At 40.4% G+C, this 21,233-nt stretch overlaps 1 protein-coding gene across 3 annotated transcripts in view; it reads right to left on the minus strand.

The window, feature by feature from the left end:
- Nucleotides 1-3,356: 3,356 nt before the first annotated feature.
- Nucleotides 3,357-21,233, minus strand: part of phf2 (PHD finger protein 2) — a 33,016-nt gene continuing 15,139 nt past the window's right edge. For 2 of the 3 annotated variants that reach the window (XM_061070533.1, XM_061070532.1), the window contains exons 3-22: nt 21,095-21,209; nt 20,552-20,712; nt 19,012-19,153; nt 18,714-18,900; nt 18,310-18,472; nt 17,946-18,033; nt 17,525-17,631; nt 15,635-15,726; nt 15,457-15,546; nt 14,308-14,661; nt 14,044-14,160; nt 12,225-12,340; nt 11,829-12,007; nt 11,211-11,278; nt 10,014-10,180; nt 8,797-9,113; nt 7,984-8,079; nt 7,788-7,897; nt 7,390-7,705; nt 3,357-5,757 (exon numbers count right to left, since the gene is read on the minus strand). In XM_061070533.1, the coding sequence (XP_060926516.1) occupies nt 5,669-5,757; nt 7,390-7,705; nt 7,788-7,897; nt 7,984-8,079; nt 8,797-9,113; nt 10,014-10,180; nt 11,211-11,278; nt 11,829-12,007; nt 12,225-12,340; nt 14,044-14,160; nt 14,308-14,661; nt 15,457-15,546; nt 15,635-15,726; nt 17,525-17,631; nt 17,946-18,033; nt 18,310-18,472; nt 18,714-18,900; nt 19,012-19,153; nt 20,552-20,712; nt 21,095-21,209 (3,074 nt within the window). In that variant the 3' untranslated portion in view covers nt 3,357-5,668. The remainder of the gene's footprint in view (nt 5,758-7,389; nt 7,706-7,787; nt 7,898-7,983; nt 8,080-8,796; nt 9,114-10,013; nt 10,181-11,210; nt 11,279-11,828; nt 12,008-12,224; nt 12,341-14,043; nt 14,161-14,307; nt 14,662-15,456; nt 15,547-15,634; nt 15,727-17,524; nt 17,632-17,945; nt 18,034-18,309; nt 18,473-18,713; nt 18,901-19,011; nt 19,154-20,551; nt 20,713-21,094; nt 21,210-21,233) is intronic. The other variant, XM_061070534.1, reaches the window with a different exon arrangement.

Here is a 21,233-nt window from a genome sequence, read left to right on the forward strand (position 1 = left end):
ACTGAGACCAGCAGCAGGTAGTGAATGAAACAAGCTTTCCACCGGGCATGGATCACGCTCACATTAATAACACTCTCATTTGGGTGGGCTCTCCCTTCACTCGTGACAGTCATTTCCTTGATGGGTGTCAGAAATTAACGATGAAGTGTTGTCTTCCAGTTCCAACATTTTAAGCCTGCCAAAGGTTAAGGAAACACGGCACCATAACACAGAGGCTCGGTGTTTGTCTTGAAACCAGGCAGCGCTCGCATCTGCACTCCTGCTCTGGAGCTGTCGGACACTCGTTCCTGCGCTGAGCGAACACTGTGTTTGGTCTCACAACTGTTCATACTTCATTAGTGAAGGGTCTTTAAAACCGCAAATAGAAATCTAGAAGAATATGAACTCTTTTTACACTTGGCAGAGCGTTCGTCCTGAAAGTTTAACAGATGTGGCCAACATGACTCAGGTTGGAATCAAAAGTGAAATGCTATTTATAACAGCAACCATTATCATAATAATTATAATAATAATAATAATAATAATAATAATAATAATAATAAGTACAAGTACATCAAAGTAAAAATGTGGAATATGGCCAAAAAGGCCACTAAATGCAAAATAGCAGGCTTCCTGTTGTGTTTTTCCAATTGGACCTAAAAACTTTTTTGTTTGTCTGGTCATGATACACCTGTATATCGATTTTTGTGAAGACCGGTCAATGTGAACACCTTCCGGGGGTCTCGGGGGGCACTGTTTAGCCATTTTGCAACGCCCATTAAAAATTCCTTCAGAATACGTAAATTTTCACCACTTTCTAGCTTTCTGCAAATTGTGGTAAGAAGTTGAGCATGGTAAAGCCCTCAAAAAGCCAATTCATTTGCCTGAATAATAATAATTATAATCCTTACAATTTCAATAGGGTCTCACCTGACCTTTGATCAGTGCTCGGGCCCTAAATACATCTTTTAAAAAATAAGTACATTGATACTGTGGGGGAAGCAAAATAAGAAACACTAAGAACGTGTGTGTGTGTGTTTGGTGTGTGTGTTTGTGTGTGTCAAACATCACTCTGCACTTGTGAGTGTGTGTGAGACACCAGCAGAGAGTTCCTGTTGTCTGACAGAACAGTTAATCCACACACTGGGGAGCGATGGCGAAATGCAGAGAAACACCGGTCGAGGAGTCATCAGCCACTTTTCATCACCGCCACAAAAAACAGGCAACTTAGGTTCTTCTTTGTGAGGAGACGGCTGCAGGGCCCGGACACAGTCGCTGCTCCCCATAGCTTTACCAATCTGTTGGCAGGGGAATCACTGCTTATGATCACTAATGACAGGCCTGAACTCAGAGGAATGGGAAGAATAAAAGGCAGAGTAATGGGGGGGGGGAGGGGGCTTTTTAACAACCTGCATCATTGCACAGCCACACAAAGGCAAAGCTTAACCTAACATTCCTGCGTAATTAAGACATCTCTCACGTGGCACGTTTCTCCTGACCACCGGGGACCCCCATACAGAACGGGAGGGCTTTCAAAGCAGGCGAGGGCGGCCCACTCACATCTGTGATCACTAAGCATGTGCAGCGTGGCCATGAGTGCAGTTAGACTGTAACACTCTGCAGGCGATGTTTTTAATACACTGACATTTAAATTGTGATCCCACTTGCCCTTTAGTGGGGACCAACAGCACCGGGGAAACTGAGGGACGACCAGAGACAACTTTCAGCCAGAGAAACTTTGATAAGGAAATTAAATTATATAAAGCAGTTTTTTTTATTTTATTTTATTAAAATAATAGGATAATATTTTAGTTTCCTCTGCAATCCAATTTCAAAATGTGAGTCATTAAGATTTATTCTGGACAAATGAATTAGTTATATTTATTACTCTTACTGCCCTGAGCATGTGGTTTATTAAAAAAACTAATTTTAGTCCTCAGTTATAGATAAAAGAAATGTGACATGATGATTCGCACTAAATTGACTTTGATTGTTATGGTCACATTCACACTTATATTGGGATTTCAAATATACAAAAGCAGGTTGAACACAGTACTTGTATTTGTAATTACATTTTTCTTTTTGCCTGTAGTTTATCTGCAGCCACATTTCTTTTATTCCACTAACAATGCAGCAGTGAATCTCTGAGTCTGCAGTGTGTGTGTGTGTGTGTGTGTGTTTGCCTCCACTTTCATCCCAGTGTAAACCTGCTTTCATGTCAGTGTGTGAAAATGATCCTGAGCGGACAAATCATGTGATTGTTTCGCGCGCTGATGTCGGCGCACTTCACGATCTTGTGTTAACAATTAGCCAACAATAACAACTCACTTTGATGCTCGCCAGGGTGGAAACGGGGTCACGACCTTAAAAACAGCCACGCCGGTTCCAATGCAGCCCTCCCACCCACGCCCAACCCCCCGACCACCACCCGGATCTCATTCACACACTCGCAAGTCTGATTGAGAAATTTAATAAAACACTGGTGCAGGAGGAAATGCAAGTTCCCATGAAGCCCACTGCTCACGTTTTATTCTTGTGTGAAATCAATTGTGTCCAGATGTGTTATTAGGCCTGGATCGACACAGTGGAGCAGAACGTATGAAGGCATCTCATCATTTATCAGTTGATGTAATCAGGCTTTAATTGCACAGAGTGAGACGTGTTTTTGTTGGAGACGCTGATTTGAAACGTCCTGTAAATAATAATGTGTTGATCTCGTTCTTTCCCCAAAACTAGTTTTCCTTTCTCCTCTCTTGTTATAATAATACAGCTGGGAAAATTTAATAAAATCAAATCAGAATATAAAAGCATCAGAATGTGTATTAAAATCAAAACATTCAGCTCAACACGGCATCCTGCATTTTCACTCTACTCCAACAGCACTGCATTATGTGTACTTAAAAACATGCACATACACTTTATGACTCCATCTAGTGGCGTAGACTTATAATAATAATAACACTGGCTGCCACAGACTTGAGAACACAATCAGATCTTGTGAAGATGTTAATGTGAAAATGGGTATTTATTTCTATGAATTGTTTTGAACTGGTAGATCCTGTATGGATTTCTGTGTAGCTACATGATATTTAAACTTTGCAACACCTGCTCAGGACAGTGAAAGTCCCTGAATAAAAAGAAAAGAGTCTGACTACTGGAGAGCACTTTCACGTTAATACAGTTTTAATGGTGTTGACTTTGGCTTGGTTTTAATTAATGACTTGGCTAAAGTAGCTGCTACAGCTTTGGGAGACAAGATCCCGGACCGAGACCAGGGGCTGAAGCTCGGCCTGAAATAAAACAAGGGAGCCGGATCAGTGTGTGATCAGTGTGCACTGGTGCAGGGTATGATGCAACTGGAAATATGACAATGTGAAGCAGGAAAAAACATTTTTAGTCGACACCACAGAAGCCGTCACATTGCAAGTGGGAGAGGAACACATTACAAAGGAGGTTTTCCACAGTAACTGTATTGCAAAAGTAAACAAGGCGGACAATCATATCATTCAACAACAATATGTTTGCTCCTCGGAGTTTGCCATTTCTCTATGTCTTAGAAAAGTGAGCCATGATCTCAAACAGAATTGTCTAAATACAGAAAAATATAGATTCAGGTCAAAAAGGATTGTAAATACTTACTAGTACTGTAAATAACAGTGAGGGAAGACAGCTACAACAGGTATCAGTCACTGTCCTGGCACAGTGGATGCATTTAATAGGTCGGACATAAAAAAATAAACCACAACAACGCAACACACAAATTGTACAAATAAAAAACCTGAAAATATGTCCCACTGGCAGAGTTTGATCGGAGCGCATCTCATGTGTGAGGAGTGGACTTGTGGTTTACATCTGTGACTAAAACACTGCTGCTATAGAGTGCAGCACATTAAACCAGGGTTAAATATGTCCTGACCCAAAGGAAACGGCGTGACGGAGGCCAGGACGCGTCTGCTCGGACCTAGAATATTAACAATAATAACATGTCACATTGGAAATGGTTACCACGGCATCATGATAACATTGACACCGAGTGAAGATGGGATGGGGTAAAAAGTTTTCTAATGAAGATTCTGGTGTGTAAAATGTCTGCGATGCCCCCAAACACATACACACAAACACGCTCACACACACACGTCCAAAACAAAAAAGGAAAACTCAAATTTTCTGCTGGGGGAAATTTCTCAAGTTGATGAAATATTCAAAACAATAACTCTTAAGAATTGTACAAGTATAAAAAAGCTACAAACATTAATAAATTACATCACTGACACATAAACACTTCACAAGGTGCTAGTAAAATAATTCCGAAACCCTTCAGGATACTAGAACTCGAACAAGAGGCTGGTCATAGAAACTTGAAGTTTTTTTTTTTTTCTTTTTATATAATTTATCCTCAAAGCTTCGTGTCTTGTTCAAACAGAATAACAATACAATTAGCTTTGTGTATGTAAGGCCATATGACAATAAAATGTATTATTTCTTCAGTTATTTTCCAGGCAACACCTTTCAATCTAAGGGGGTGGGGGGGGGGGGGAACAAGGTTAAAAATGAATCTCTGCTATTGAAAGAAAAAGCAAAACAACAAAATAAAAAGTTCAAATATTAGGACAATTATGTATATCCATATATATATATTTGTATTCATTTATTCATAATTAGCAAAACCGGTAAAAATGTAGGATTAAGCCTTAAGGAGAAAAGATACAAAAAGTAGTAATTTAAAAGGCTATGTACAAGCTACATTCTATATACTGTACTGTGTGAAGCCGTATAAATGCAGAGAGGAGCCTAAGTTGTCGGTGCTGCCTGCGAAAGCAAAAGAAGAGAGAAAGTATCCCCATGCAACTGCAGACCTGACATGGATGAGGCTTATCATTAGCTACAGGTCCCGCGTGGTGTGAGCAGTCCTACGCTTCTCATGTCCAAACACACAAATCCTCAGAGGCCTCCGTGGCCGTTTAGTCGTACGCTTTTCCTATGTTTAACTGCAGGAAAACATCCGGACGCCGCCGCCTCCTGGTGCACAGCGCTACTCGGGGATTCACTTTGTGCTTTACAGTTGTTCCGTGAAACTCTCATTTCCTATCTACGACACGAATAAATAAATATCAGGGCTGATAGTGCTCTGCAAACGTCAGTGTTAACATAAAGGGATAAATGCTTGAGTTGACTCCGATCCAAACCGTGCTCGACAGCAACACACGGGGAATCTGCGCTCCTGGGAGAGGCCGATCCGTCCGTCATCAGTGTTGCAATGATAAGCTGCATCCATACAGAAGGAATTAACAAGTCAAATCCCCAGACCCTGGCCAAAGCACACATGCAACTGAATACATGCAAGGGATACTTTCAAAAATCTTGGAATGACTGCAATGTACTTCTACTTCATGTTTTAGCAACCCCTGATAAACTAACAGCTGTAGTAAAATGACATGTTCTCTTAAAAAATATTTATAGTAGGTTCTGTACACTTTAATATCTGAAAGTTATAAAGTATAAGTAGAGGCAAAAACCTATTTGAGTGATGTTCTTCTTAGAAATTGAAAAATGCATGATTTTCTTCTTCTCCCATCTTGTTGCAGTTATTGTTTTTTTTTCCATTGTTGGCTTTAATCAGTGAACAGGGAGGGAGGTTGGGATGGGACCCAGCTCATGAGTTCCCAGTCCTACAACAGTCTGCTGCATACTACAGGAGGAGCTTTCCATTTCGATGGATCTTTAAAATCTTTCCAAGTCTCTGTTTGGCTGTTGCCATGCCTTTCTTTAGCCGCTTCGCTGTAAAAAGAACAAGAGGAGACAGGAGGTAAGACAGGGTGTCCAGCTACAGTTTGAGCGCTAATAACACAAGATATACTTTGTCTTCATCCATGTTTGTTAGCTGGGAGTCTTCTTCTTCCCCTTAACGCTGGAGCACTGATCTGTTGTTTCCTAGTAGCAGGAACGTGTATTGATCCTCTCTCCTCCTATTGGACCAACTCATAAACACGCTCTATAGCACCACCAGTGGGAAAAACCCTGTTTGCACCCATCGCACGTTATAAACGTCACCAACACGCCCACTCGCTTGTGTTCTATCATGGGTTCAATCAGCAATTCCGACACTGTCCAGTAGTGGTGGGGGAAAAAATCGATTCTGTTCAGTATCGCGTGTTTTGCGCCCGCGATTATATCAATACTGTAGCACAAAGTATTGCAATATTTAAAAAAAATAAAGTAATAATAATTATTATTATTATTTTTTTTTTTTAATATTTATTTACAATTATATATGTAACAGCCCCTGGCTGGCAAAGCATGACGAGGAGAGTTTCAGAGTTTAAAAGATACCTAGTGTGTATGCGGAAAGGATGTTCTCCACTGCAGGAGATATAGTAACGGCCCAGAGGAGCACTTTAACATCTGAGCATGTTGACCAACTACTTTTTCTCAACAAAAATGCCAATATTCCCAAATGAATTTAACATTTTGGGTCATGACCTTGCAGGTCTCAATTTGATTGAAGCTCTACGTTACTTTTATTTATATGATTGAGCTCAGCGTTCATGTGAGAGGTCTCCTATTCAGAAAATAATTACAAAGGTCCTGTGTCCTGAATGTTCAAGGACAAAGTTTTTGCACTACCCTTTCTTAGTTTTTGCACTTCAGTTAATGTGTAGAAGACAATGTTGTTCACAGAATTAAATGTGACATTTGAAGTGAGTTGAGCAGTCTTATTTTCCTCATTTTTTGTAATGCCTTTGAATAATATGGGGGACATGAATCGCAATAAATCGCAGAATCGAATCGCAATACTTGCAGTATCGCAATATATCGCAGAATCGCGATACTATTGAATCGTCACATTTTTGCCAATTCCCACCCCTACTGTCCAGAGGTTTTACCACGAGCTGGCAGGAGAAACTCTGGAGAAAGTCCGCAGCCTCTCACTTCTCACTCGGGCATTTGTATTCTCTAATGCAGCCCCTCCAGAGATTCTCAGGAGTTCAGTTCATGTCTGAAAGCAGCTTCATTTACTTATTTGAGGAGGTCAAAGGTCATCCATCTCCAGTTTATAGACCCTTTCCTTATAAGAATATTAACTTAAGACAGTTTCCTGGAAAGATGTTTGACGATAACTACAACTACACAACCTGGTATATGGATGGAATGTTCATGGTCAACGTGCTAAATTGAGGATATAGCTGAAAACTGTTGTGGAACCAGAAAATAACATTTAGCGTTGTATATGCATCCTTTTCCATCATCAGCTACTTTCAGCCTTTTATCTGTTCGCACATAGATTCAGTCAGAACTACTTTACAATCTACCAGAGTAAACTCTTGCCAGCGTGGCTAGAGAAACCTACACACAGGAGCTTTAGACATGGCTCTGTAACATGGTGAATGAGGGTCTCTGATGACAGCCCACCTTTGGCATCTGCTGACCCCACACGATCCCCCTTGGCCGTGCTGCTGCTGTTGGTGCTCGTGGAGTTGGTGCTGTTGTTGGGAGAAGACATGGACGGGCGCCTCTGACTGAGGAAGACCCCAGGAGCCATGGGCTGCGGCCCCCCCGGCGACTTGACCGCTCCAGTGTTGAACTCGTGGTCTGTCAGGCTGCCATCTTGGGAGTCCGGGTTGTGCTCCGGCGAGCTACTGTCCTGAGAGATTTTTGGGGGCTCCTCAATTACTATTGCCTTCTTTTTGGTGCTTTTCTTCTTCTTCTTGGTTTTCTGTTGCTCCTCCTGTTGACACATATCGTTTTTTTGAGCACCACTTTCACCAATACGTATTAATATTGAATAAAAGTATTGTTAATGAACAAACCTGATGAGAAAGCTTTGCTGCGGCTGCGGCCAGCCCCGTCTCTATGGACGCCACTCGGGCTCCTTCTCTCGCCGGCCTCTCTTGTCGGGGAACCGAGGGTCCTACACGGGCTGCGATCGGATTGACAAACAGGTTAAACCTCTCTCAATTCATAAAATGTACACTGTACATCCTTCAATAACATGCTTGTAATTACCTGTCGGGCTGTATGGCGTGTCATCACTGCTTTTCCGTTTTTTCGATCTCGATTTGAAAACAGGGTTATCCTCTTCGGACTCCAACGAGGGGTAAACTAAAATCACAAGTTGTAGAAGATTACTAACATGTGCTTCGTTGTCCAAGAGAATATAATATACTGGACAAGAATCGTCAAATATATTGAACAGGGGAACAAATGTGTGTACTTGTCTCTGCTTCCCAACCAACTAGAATGGTTGAAGTTGCAGGACAGCTGTGAGACAGCTGCTGAACGCTTCCTGCTCAGCACAAGCATCACAATCTAGATCTTTAATAACTGATAATTGGATGATCAAGATAAAAAATGACCTGTTTACAAAAGACGAAACGAGAGCCAGCATGTGAGAAACGCTTCACGCTGTACTGAGGATTTCAGAAGAGAACGTGCGTGCTATGAAAAACTAATTAGACCATCATTAGAAGTTGAAGAAGGATGTAAAATAACAATTGATAATGCGTGTTAATGGCTTATTAAAGAGAATCTGGGCTTTTTTTCACAAATTGGAGCAACACGAAAGGGAGGCATTGGAAAGAATGCATGAAGAATAAACATCAACCCTATCATCCAGTCCTAATGAAACGTTCAAATGAAAAAGCCCCATCTAGAGTTAAAGAGCCACATGTTGATCCACTGGGGTCAAACAGTTTTTAACAGCACCTGTTATGCAGCTCTGAGAATCATGGCAGATCATTATTTTCTCATTCATTGCTTACAAAATAACCATGTGACACTGGTTCGACCCCCGTGAGGAACAAGAGAAATGAGTCTCACCATAATCGGAGTCCTTGAAACACGCTTCTATGTGATCCTGGTCGTCATCGTAATCCAGACTCTCAATGCTGCTGCTTTTCCTGGGTTTCTTGGGGGGCCGCTTGGTGGGCCGCTTGCTGCTGTTGCTGCCTCCGCCGGCCCCTCCGCCGCCGCCCTTCTTGCCGGCCTGGGCGCCGTGTGAGTTGCTCTTCGACTGGCTATTGTTTTTGGACTGGCTGTTGCTCCACGGCTGCTGCAAGCTGTCGGAAGACGACAGGTTGGCCATGGACAGCATGCCCTGAATGGCCTCCTGTGTGCTGGGAGATGCAGGTGGCTGACTGTAAGTACGTCAATAAGAAATACACAACAACGCAGCCATTACACAGCGGTCAACATGCAGGAAGAGGAGAAGAGCGACTGAGAAAATAAATGTCGGCTTTGAAGTCCACGTCAATGTCACCAGTCGTGCTATTAAGCATCATTATCGTTTGACATCTGCAAAATGTTTTAAAAAAAAACTCACAGAATCTGGAAAAGCAAAGAAAAAACTGTCAAATCTAAATATTCTCCACAGACGTGCGATTGCTTTTAGAAGCAGCAATGGAAATAATTTCCCACACCTATTAGGGTTATGAGCTGCAGCAGTGAGCAAAGTGACCATCAAACTCCCACAACGAGCTGTAGGTGGGCTGAGTTCCATGCTTTCACAAAGTTTCCTCTTCAAAGAATTTAAATGATTTGAGAAATTAACATATTTCAGTCGACGTTTGGCTCATTTGTAGCTTTCAGTGCGCTGGAAACAGACCATCAAGGGCCGATCGAAACAGCAAACAACAAAAGGCGAAAAAGGAAGGGCCTGGAGCCACGCAGCGCTTGATAGATTAACACGGGATGAAACAAACATCGACTTAACACTAACTGCTGACAGATTCTGTGTAAATTGTTGCCCCAGTCACTAGTTGATTTTTCAACTCCGAGCAGCGTTATAAAATTCAGCTTTTTCATCCACTTATAACCGCGCTGACTGGGCCGTTAGTTTGTCAACGTGTCACCCCATTAAGTGGAGTAAGACCTACGTTTCATTTACGCAGGGGAGAATGGTCCACTGGGAGCCGTTTACAGAGTGAGACCGTGCATGTGCTGCAACCCGAGTGTGTTTAGACGTGAACGTTTCATTGGCGTTGAAGGAAATGGAGTGAAAAAGTAGAAAGTAATGACGCGAGGAGAAGTCAGTCTACCTGTTGGTGCTGTAGTCAATGCCTCCCACTTGTTTGCTCGCCTGCAGCAGGTCAAGAATCCCCGCGGCGCTGCCGGCCTTTTTCTTGACCTTAGAGTTGCGACCTTTGACCTCAGGCTTGGTCTCTGTGTCTATGTGCAGAGTCTCCTCATCTGAAGAGTCGGCGGTCTGATTTTGGAGAAAGTGGACAGAGTGGAAACAGACATGAGAGACAAAGAAACAGTTTAAGGCTTGGACATTCTGCAGGACACTTTCGTGTTTTAAATGTGATTTATAGGAGATCTTTTATGGGAGCTGTTTTGTTTCCTGAGTCTTAACCATTTATTTCTAGTTTAGTTTAGAGGCTATGTTTTCACCCAAGTTCATTAGTTTGTTGGTCGGTTGTTTGTAAGCAACATTACACAAAAACTACTTGAGTGATGAAACTTGGGAGGCATTAGGTATGAGTCAGGAAATAACACATTCTTAAACATTGTGAGATTCACTATAACTATGTGAAATTTGGTTCAGCTTGACTGAAGTTAAGGGAACTCTTGGGCCTTGGCGGAGGAATACACTCTACTGAGTGACATTCTAGTTTATGAGGGATTTCTGCCAGAATAACCCACTAGGGGGCACTGTAAAAATGAGCTCTGTTTTCTTTTTATTCATATGCACATTTTGACACATGTAGGCAAAATTTATTATAATACAGGATCAGTCTTTTTGGTGTGGACTTTGATCTTTATAGTTTGGACCATGTGCTTATATGGAGGTTTGGTTTATGGGTTTTACTGCAGCCAGCCAGCAGGGGGAGATTCAGATGTTTTGGTTTCCCATCTTTTTTATACAAATTTAGCTTTGAACATAATCATAAAGTAAACTTGAAAGGAAATTCCCACAAACTAAGTGACACAAAGTAAATCTGGTGTTTCTGCCAACTCTGAGGATATGGATCCACTGGGTCAGTTTCCTGTTTTGACATTAATTATGAGTCTTCTGCTTGGTTGGAAGTAGAGAGGAAGCTCAGTGAAAATCAAGGTTAGTATATTGTTTGCATTCATGTGAAGTTTCGGAGTAAATTAAACTGTAGGTACAAGTTACAGCGTCCTGTACAAAGTGTATAATGACATCACAAACTGGTGAAACATCAGCTACTTTAGAGGAAAGGCACAACGTTTGGTTAATGTAAAGAACATTAGTCACATTTGATACGTACCTTAGTCACCAAGGGTTGCAACTTTGTTTTTTTGGCTGCCTGAATGGGCTCTCTGATATCTGACAGAACTGGGAAACACAGGAATTATAAATTGTGAGAATTACAAAAACAACTTTCCAGAGTGAAAAAAAAAAACTATAGCCAAATCATTTCTCAGATTTACACCTAAAAAATAATGCAACAAAAGAAGCTGTTTTCAGTCATGAACTCTGGAGGATGTCTGCACAGTTGGGATCCGGACTTTGTCAAGAGTTTCCTTCACACATGAACAACGCAGCAGGAGATTCTCCACTCAAGCACATTCACAACAACACACTTATCTCTGGATTTTTTTATTTTTTATTTTTTTTATACGAGGGGGCTGGGAGGAGAAACTTTGGGAAAAGTCCAGAGTCTCTCACTCGATCATCTGCGTTGTCACATGCAGCCCCTCCAAAGAATGTCCGGAGATTATTCAGAGTTCAGTACATGTAAATAACCCAAAGTAATAATACAATTTTCAAACTTTACAACACTCAATGCTGTGTATACTGAGTCTCTAGAAGTGTTGCGGTTTGATAGTTGATTGAACAAATGAACTAAAACCCAACAGTTTCCAATAAGTCCAAAAATACTCACAGGAAAGATCTCTCTTAACGGTGTTCTTTTTCCGTCTGATGGGGAATTCATCAATCTTCAGCTCTCCCTCATCTGAGACATACTCATACTCGTCTCTCACTGGCTTGCTTTTGTCCTCTTTTAGGTTTTGTAATGAACCAAAAACACTTGAGTTGGTCTGAGGTTTCAGCGTCTTGGAGCTGGAGAGGAAACCACAGGACAATAAAGGGGTGATGTGAGGCTCAGCCAGGCAACTGGCAGCGAGAAGTCCTTGAATTAGCTCTAATGGACATGGTGCTGATAGCCACATAGCTCTGTAATCACCGTTATATGCCACATGAGAAGGTTGACATGCTCTTCCCTCAAAAGACCTTTTATGAAACATTTATGTGGCAATCACAGCTATTCCATACATACCCAAGCATTTTCTTGTGAGACACAGTAAAGCTGAATTTGTCTTTATTGCTTGACAGTGATGTTCTGTCGAATTTGCCCTCCTCTTCCATTTTCAGCAGGGAGTCAGGTTTACTGTTCTGTAAAGTTCAAAAGGAAACAAGTTTAGGACATGATGTTATATGTCAGACAGTGATCAGCAACTGTAACTTAGAACAAATAGATTAGTGTTGACATTTTAGGTGAAAAAGATCACACTTTGAAAATTAATTTAGAGCTGCACTAATCAATATTCTGCATATTAGAAAAACTTAAATGATTATGTCTAATAATAATGAAAAAGTGTTGATGAATGAAAGAGAATTGTCATCCAGCTGCCTTCAGGTCTCCAGAGCTTTTCAGCCTCTTTTAGCTCATTGTTTTGTCTTTTCAGTAAACAAACCGATCCACATCATAAATCTTTCAACCCGCTGCACACCTCATTAGCGACTAGCTGCTGCACAGAGAGGAGCCTGTAGCTACTTCAGTTTTCTCAAGCGTTGGTAGAGACCAAAATCTGAGCTAAAAGCACAGAGAATATTGAACTTCTATTAGTCAAACTTCAGATTAACGCTTATATTGCTCTGGGTCTGTTATTTGTCTTTAATGAGGTGAAATCACGTTAATGTCAATCTGCTGCTGCAGCAAATAGCCATAACTAAATAAAATAAATGAATTAATTAATACAACTAATACAGGCTTGTCTTTTAATACATTTTCATTTATCCATCTTTATTAAACCTCAGTTACAATAGGAGGTTTAAGCCCATTTCCACTTTGAATGAAGTGTACTTTAATTACTACTCAAACAAGTAGCGTCACATCTTAAGTGCCATACGTGAGTAACACAAAACTGTTCTGTATAAAGTAGCAGGGAGTCATTCTTTGATAATGAAAACATTAGCGTTTAAAATCCTGAAATCAACATGATGTTTATCTCCATGGATCATTTTCAGTTTAAACTGAACCAAGACAAATGGCAAACAGCTGCCATAAACTGCAATTAAGTGAAATCCAAGAATATACATTTTCAAATATTCACTCCTTGGCAATTTTGTCTCCTAAATTAAAGGCACATGACAACACGTGTGTAACGTGAAACTGAGACGTCACATTGTCTCATTCATCTTTTAAACTGACACTAACATGCACACTGTACACGGAGGAGCTGTGATAATGAGTGGAGATGAGGTCCACAGTGACCTTGGTAAACATCTAACAGCGTCTCTGCTCCATCTGCAAGTGTTTGGCCTGATGTGACGGAGCAGTGGGCCGGGGGTCCTTGGAGGGACTACAAACATTCAGCACAAGTTTGACATTGAATTTTCCACTAAACTAAAGCACTTTAATGTTTTCCTCTTGACAAAATTACAATTTACCTGTGAAAAGCCGCCCAATGTTGGAAAGTAATTAGGATACACAAAGCTTTTGTAAAAGATGAGTGCGTATTTGGTGGTGGATACGGAAATAATGTATTTTCCCTCTATAAACTCTGGGCTGGTGAAGGTCTCTGGAGCAGCTGTGAATAGCTGCAGACCTAAAAAGTGCGACTAAGGCCACATCATTATTTCTGCTGATTGCTTTGAAGTGAAGTGTGCAAATCTCTTTTGGACAATCACACTTTTTTATTTTTTTCTCTTCAGCCGCTCAGCTTGTAACCTTCAAAAGTGCTACAAACATTTTTTTCCCTAAATGACAACAAACCTTCACTTTGTTTTAACTTATAACAGATTGTAATACTATTTACTTTGGCCTGTAACAGACAGCCATTAGTTTTGAATGATGACGGCTGAAACGATCTTACCTTATACTTCCATTTTGCTTCAGTCTTGATTTTATTCTGCTCTCTGATTTCAAACTTCTCCACGTTGTTCTGCTTGGATATTTCCTTCTCTGACATACTCAGGACATTTTTAACAGCCTGAGAAAATGGGAATATTTGAAAAGGCACACGATTAATAACAGAAACGTATTCAAGAGTCCTATTAATTAAAAAAAAAGGATAAGAACCATAATTTCTCGACACAATGGTCAGTTTTACTTTATGATAACATTACCAACTGCTCACCTTCATCTTTTTCGGCTGGTCCATTTTACTCAATATGTCTTTTGCATGGGACTCGAGAGCTGCGAAGCTGGATGGTTTAGGAGGCGGCGACGGCTCTTTTGCCTTCTTCGCTTTCTTCTTTCCTCCTTCCTTGACCTTCGGCACCTTCGGAGGTTTGGGGGCCTTGGGTACCTTTGGGGGTTTGGGAGGCTTGGGAGGTTTGGAAGCCTTCTTTCTAGCCTTCTCTCTGCTGGGCGAGGGGACATGTGCCGGCGACACAGGCTCCTCCGGCTCCTCAGGCTCAGAGTTGGTGGATGGCGGCTCCTCCACTGGCACCTTAATGGCGGGCTCACTCTTAATGGCTTTTGTTGCATTCTACAAGTGGAGGCGGGGAATGGAGAAAGGCCAATATAAATTTGCAATCAGTAATAAAAAGTCACCCTGACGACTGAAGATGTACAGAATGAAGTAAAATGAATTAAAATAAATAGTAAAAAGTTGATGATCAAGTATAGGGCTGAGCCACATGCTTCAAAGCTTCAACCCTAGCAAAATCCCAATGACAATAGTAAGATGTTGGAAAAAGCCATGAGTTTGTAATAAATTGATTAATAAAGTTGGCAGTTACATTTGCCTTAGTAAGTCTTGAATGTTCTGCTTCTATTCCTACAATACAGGATTTGTATTATATTTATTTTCAGAAGAACCGGTTTCAAAGTGAGTCTCTTAAGTTCAAATCAGCAGCAAAGGAAGTAATTCACCTTAACACTTCCTTTCTTTCCACTGAACAGAGCCAAGGCCACCAATTGACTTTGCAAATTCAGATATAAAAAACTCAAGTTAAAGTCTGTGGGGGGCATTAGAGGAAGGTTAAGTGTCATCAAAATAAAAAGGCCTCATCCTATAGAGATCATGAATGTTCTTGTAAATTTCACTCTCATTATTCCATGCAATATTAAGTGCAAATGTGACTTTTGGGCCCAAGAGTGGCATCGCAGTGTCAAAAAAAAAGGAAAAGGTTTGTCCAAACCATGAATAAGGTAAATATGGAGAGATCACCAGATCATTACAGATCATCCTCTGAATGGCCTCCTTAAATCTGACTTCCAGTCACGAAGACTCTAATATACCACATCATATTGTATTTAAACTTAAATCAATTGAAAATACCTCTGACAGTCTGATCTCTTTGGCAAGATCCTTGATGAGCTGGGATGGTTTCATGTTCTCTGGAAGCTCATCTTCATGTTCTAAGAGCGCCTGTCAGAAGGTAAACAGACCACACCGTCAATCCTGTGACAACATCAGACACTTACTGTACAGTAAATCCTCTTAAGTAAATCTGTACCTGCTTCTTTGTCCAAGCTCTGAAAGCTCCATTGATGATTTTGGCACCATGTATCAGATATGGAGCTGGTTGTTTATTTGCTTTATGTAAACCTACGGGAGAAGAACCACAGATGTTATCTTTCAATCGACTGTGACCTTTAAAACTTGAGAAGTCGAGGCCATTAACTTAAAAGAGAAAGTCAAACTGTAGCGTACAGCTAAGATTTACAGGATGTAACCGAACAGATGATTATTGCTCTCGTCAGTGAACAGGAGAAGAACTCTGTCAACAGTGCGACTGTGTGTTTAGACAAACCAGAGCTCAGTCCCAAAACAGTGGAGTGGCGAGTTTGAGTCGTCGAGAAACAACATCAACATCATCCTGCTCTCTCAGGGCATCAGCCACACTCTCACACGATTTATAACAAAAAGTTCCTTTTCAGTTTTAGCTGTGACCAGTATAATTTAATAAAGCACAGTCAAATGACTATACAATACATTCTATACACAGTTACTGTGTTTAATCATATTTACTACAAAGAACATTTACCCTCTATCACAGGAAAACTATTCTGAAAGTGTGTTTTACTCATTTAATGTTTTCTACAGTTCCTGATAAGTTTGGTCAAATTTACAGTATCTTTATATGAACAAACTTAATTTCCCCATGTGTACTTGCAGCATGATAGGATGGTTTTATAAATCTTTTAATATGACCTTTAAATAGAATTTTAACAGTGTATTAAAATATAATGTAGATCAAATTAATTTGTTACCAGGAAAAATATATATATAAAAACAGCCAAAGTTTTTGTCAGGTGAGTATCCTGAATATGTAACATACATTTTGTTTTTCAGTTTAGTTTGAATTTGTTCGTGGTATTGTGTGTTTTTAATGTATATTTGACTTGTGCCTAGCGAAAAGTGTTTAGATCGTTTCTATTTGTTTTATTCTTTTGTATTGTTGTGAACTGCTGCAGTGTGAGCTCACCAAGGTAAAGACTTGTTCAAGAAAATACATTAGTGGAAAATAATTAAACTGGCATTCATGTTTCTAAGTGAAGTCAAACATATGCACTGTGATATTTTGTTATTTTCTAGTTGACATGAGCAGATACTGATTCATCTACAAAAAGCTATTGCTGTCTCATTGAATTAGCGTTAGTGATATTCTAGGCAATACATCCACACTGCATCTACAACAATTAGTTCTAACCTTTGGCAATTCTGGATTGAGATGCTTCAACTTCAACGCTTCACTTTTGCAAACCAAGTCTTAATGTGGATTTACTCTTTAATGTAATGGTAAAAGATATCGGAGAAGTCTTTTGAAAGGAAGTAGGTATAGGATAAAATAGATAATTATTAGGGGGGCAAAATATCAGCAGCAAAGAACTGAGTCACTTTCCTGCTCTGACCATGAAGTAAAAAAGAATAATGGTATATTAATGGCAAAGCCTGGTGGGTTAGAAATAGTCTGCACAGCACACAATACACACAAGACACACACACACACACACACACACACACACACATGGAAAATGGTGGAAACATAAACAATTGGCCCAGGCCAGCTGAGCGGAGTTTAAACACAGGCTTGTAATGGAGCAAATGATTCTAGCTGGGCCAAATCTTTTGAAGCTAATCATCTGTGAACTCAGCGATTCACCAATTTAATGACTGAAACAATATTAGAGCATCCAGCTCCTCATCTGTGCTGCAGACCTGCAGCGTTACGCCTGTGCCGCTTGGAAAAAATACATTTCTGACAGTGTTTGTATATTCTCCTCTTTCGTGCATTCTTCTGGAGAGAAGGCCAGTTGAACACGGATGCAAGTTTACACGAGAAAACTGCACGTGAGAGGGCAGGCCGGGTCTATAAATACATGAAAGTGATTTAAGAGTTCACCTTTGAATCGCTCCAGGAGATGTCGTCCGACATACCAGCACGCTGTCTCAAAGTTGGGGAAGGGGTTGAGAGTTTTGACATTGAGCCGCTTCTCAATTTCATACGCTCTGAGGAGAATAAACCAAGAATGCTCAGCTAAACACTGTCATGTATTAACAACAAGTTTATTGCATCAAACTATGTAATTCTCAAGGTTTTTCCAAACGTGGAGAGTTCATAAACACACACAGACTATTTAGAGCCAAAAACACATCTTGAATGATGGAAACTAATGAGTCAGATCAGCCAAGACCTCAGAGTCATATTAAATCCCTCAAAAGTAAGACATGGTCATGAAAGCAACAACAGGCCAGTTACCAAACACAACAACAACAACACAGCATAAAGAATGAATGTGTGTGTGATGAATCTGTGAACAAACCTCATCTGCATCTCCACACTCAGGTTGTGGACAAAGTGTCCAGAGAACGCCAGGCAGTCGACTGGGGTCAGTACTGCATTGATCCAACCTGCGGTGACATCAAATATCATAAAATAGAAAAGTCAGTTATTAAAAAAATATTCTATTATTAGCAATCAAGTATTTTTTATGACTTTGCATCTCTGTAATGAAGCACTTTGAGTTGTCATTCATTTGCTGTATAAAGAGTAATAAAAATGTATTTCATTCATGTCTGATTTTTTGGAATAATTTTTCCCAAGCAAAAGTACAAAACCCCAAGTTATTTGATGAAGGCAAACAGACACACACAGACACGCAGACACACGCAGACACACACACTGACCTGACGGGATGAACAGAGTCTGGCCTTGCTTTAGAGTGCATTTGTAACACTTGTCCACTTGGTCAGCAAAGAACATTTCACTGTGATTGGACGATGATCTCCAACGCTCGTACAGAGACAGGTTGGCAGACATGGGTTTGATGAGGAAGAAGATCTTCTCCCCCTGCAAACACAAATGCAATCAGAATTTCTGGCATCATCTCCATCATCAGCATCATCATAATCATGCGGAGACATAATGTCTTCCACATTGTCTTCTGATGGCTTCCTTAGAATCCTTTCAGAATAGAAGGAAATCAGTGCAGTGTAAACACTGTTCTCATCATGTTAGAGGCAGATGACACTGACTGTGTGATACACATGTTTTATTGCAACATCCTGCTCTAAGCAAAAGAGTGACAGACCTTGAGGATATGGTACCAGACTGAGGCTCCGCCACACTCGATGTGGAAGTCCGTGTAGCTGTCTTTGACACAGATCAGACAGTATTTGGTGACTTTTGGCTTCCCAAGCAGAGCATCGTCAGGCCAGTAGTTTTCTACCCAAGACAACCGTCGCACAATCTGTGGACTCTCCACTATACTGTCCATCCTGTCCCAGGAAAACAGAGAGAGAAATCATCACCAGGAGTTTTCCAGACTTCACCAGCCAGATTTCATTTTAGAAACGTGACCGTCAGACACACAGAGCCACAGTATGTACCTTGTGTCCGAGAACTCCAAGTTGATGACGTTTAACACTTTCTTTCTGTTTGTGCTATAGTAATAGTCGACAAACTCTTTGAGCTTCATCTTGCTGTCCGTCTGTTTGGGGACGTCAACGACGTCCACGCCAACATCGGGACCTGAGATGATAACAGGGGACACAAACGACACAATAAGACAAGCTGCAGAAAAACTAACCACCAACAGGCTTTACACTTTCTTTAGGCTGGCAACATGTCTGCTGCAGTGGACTGTTGAAATCTAAGTGATCTCATCACTGAGCACCAGGAGACAAGGGGAATAAAGAACAGCAGCGCCCCCTACTGAAAAGCAAAATGGTACATTGGTCTTGTGATTCTCGTGAGGGTTGATATCATTGTTGTTTGCATCTTACTATATTATTATTCCCTCACAAATTTTTATTGCAAGTTGGTTTAGTATTTGTTAAAACACAAAATATATTTTATGTATAAAATCTCAATTTGAAAGGTAAATTGTAACTACAGCTGTCACACAAATGTGTGTTGAAAAGGACATTTCCCTGAGAAAAGATGTATAAAGTGATAATAAATGGAAATACTCAACTTAAATGCATCATATTCCTACCTTACAATAATTCCATAGGCAAATGTACTTTGTTACATTTCAACCTTTCTGGAAAGTCATACAGGTTATTGAAGTGATACAAGGGTAATATTACTACTGCATGTAACACTATTGGTGCAGTAGAAATAAGAGTCATATTTTTTCCAGTGATATTAGAGATATCATTAGTCATTCTAAATCAAACCACTAACACTAGCACATATTACAGTTACAGCAACAAAAGCTGTGATAGTGTTAGTGAAAGTATTAAAATAGGAGGTTGATAGTAGTACTAATACTGTAGTGCAATACAAACAGTAGCACTAGCACTATTACTATTATATATTATATATGAAATTATTATTGGTATAGTAACATTAATTACAGTAGTAGTTATTGAGTGAATACTTCAGCTGGTCTGTTGACATGTTTGCACAGTAATGGCAGCAATAGTAATTACTGCACGGATATAATAATAGTTGTGTCAATAGTTGCCATAGTGGCAACAACAACAACAGCAGCACTGATATTGGTAGCAGCAGTGGTAATAATTAAAATATTTAAACTAGTAGCAATGGTAATACAAATTAGTAGTAGTATTAACTGTGGTTGTAATAGGAGTAGTAAGTTCAGTATTAGTATTACTTAAGTGTTAACTGCAGTAGTGACGCGGGTTTCAACAATTGTACCTCAATTAGTAGGAACAGCTGTACAAGTACTGTTATAGGTGCGAAAGTGTAGAAGCTGTAGTAACAGCTCTTGAAGTAGCACAATAAGTACTGGTAGTAACAGAGAGTATCAGATGAATTATCTGCAGCGGTGGGAGTAGTTTTAGTAGTAAAACTAGTGGCAGAGTGATAGAGGTAGTAGCATTAGTACTGGTGGTATTAACAGACAGCATCAGATGAACTGTCAGCAGCAGTGGCACTAGTTACAGTCAGGGAGATCCTTACCAACGTAGTTCTCCACATCACTGATGTAGAAGGTGGGAGCGGGCATGGATATGCCCAGACCGTCTTTCTTCTGAACCAGGATTGGTTCGTTGAAGCCGTTCTCCTCCAGGTAATCCATGTTGAGCTGACTGCCGCTCAGTTTCACCACCACATCCTCGGCACTGCAAACCACAAGCAAGCAGCATGAAGCAGAGAGCAACATGACAGATGTGTGATGGAGGGTTCAACTGACTTTGAAGAAATTCAATGAGATGTGAAAACTATGTCAACAACATGTGAAACTATCCGAGGGCAGATATCCTAAAAGTTGTGAGACAGTGCCCCCTTTTGGGGTCATTAGTAAAAGACAAGAGGAGAATATTTACATAATATGAATGAAATTTAAGGAGGGATAATCATTGTGAGGAATCATTTTATTTTACTGTATTTTTATTTTATTTAATCCTAATATCCTTTTGCTTACTTGACTATTTCAAGTAAACACCACAGTTTGCTCGATGAGGAGGAAAGGACAAAAATCAAATGTGTCTAAATTGTCTTTACCTTGGAAATGTCCGACTGCGAAGCTCCTTGATGAAAACCTGACTGCCATTCTGAACAGCCTTGATATCTGTGCTTTGCCCCGTGTCATGTTTGCTCAAGTTCTTTTTCTTTTTAACTGAAGAGCAGAGAAAAAAGAAGA

Source organism: Limanda limanda, chromosome 4 (genome assembly GCF_963576545.1).
Source record: "Limanda limanda chromosome 4, fLimLim1.1, whole genome shotgun sequence".
In the NCBI taxonomy this organism is placed as follows: domain Eukaryota; kingdom Metazoa; phylum Chordata; class Actinopteri; order Pleuronectiformes; family Pleuronectidae; genus Limanda; species Limanda limanda.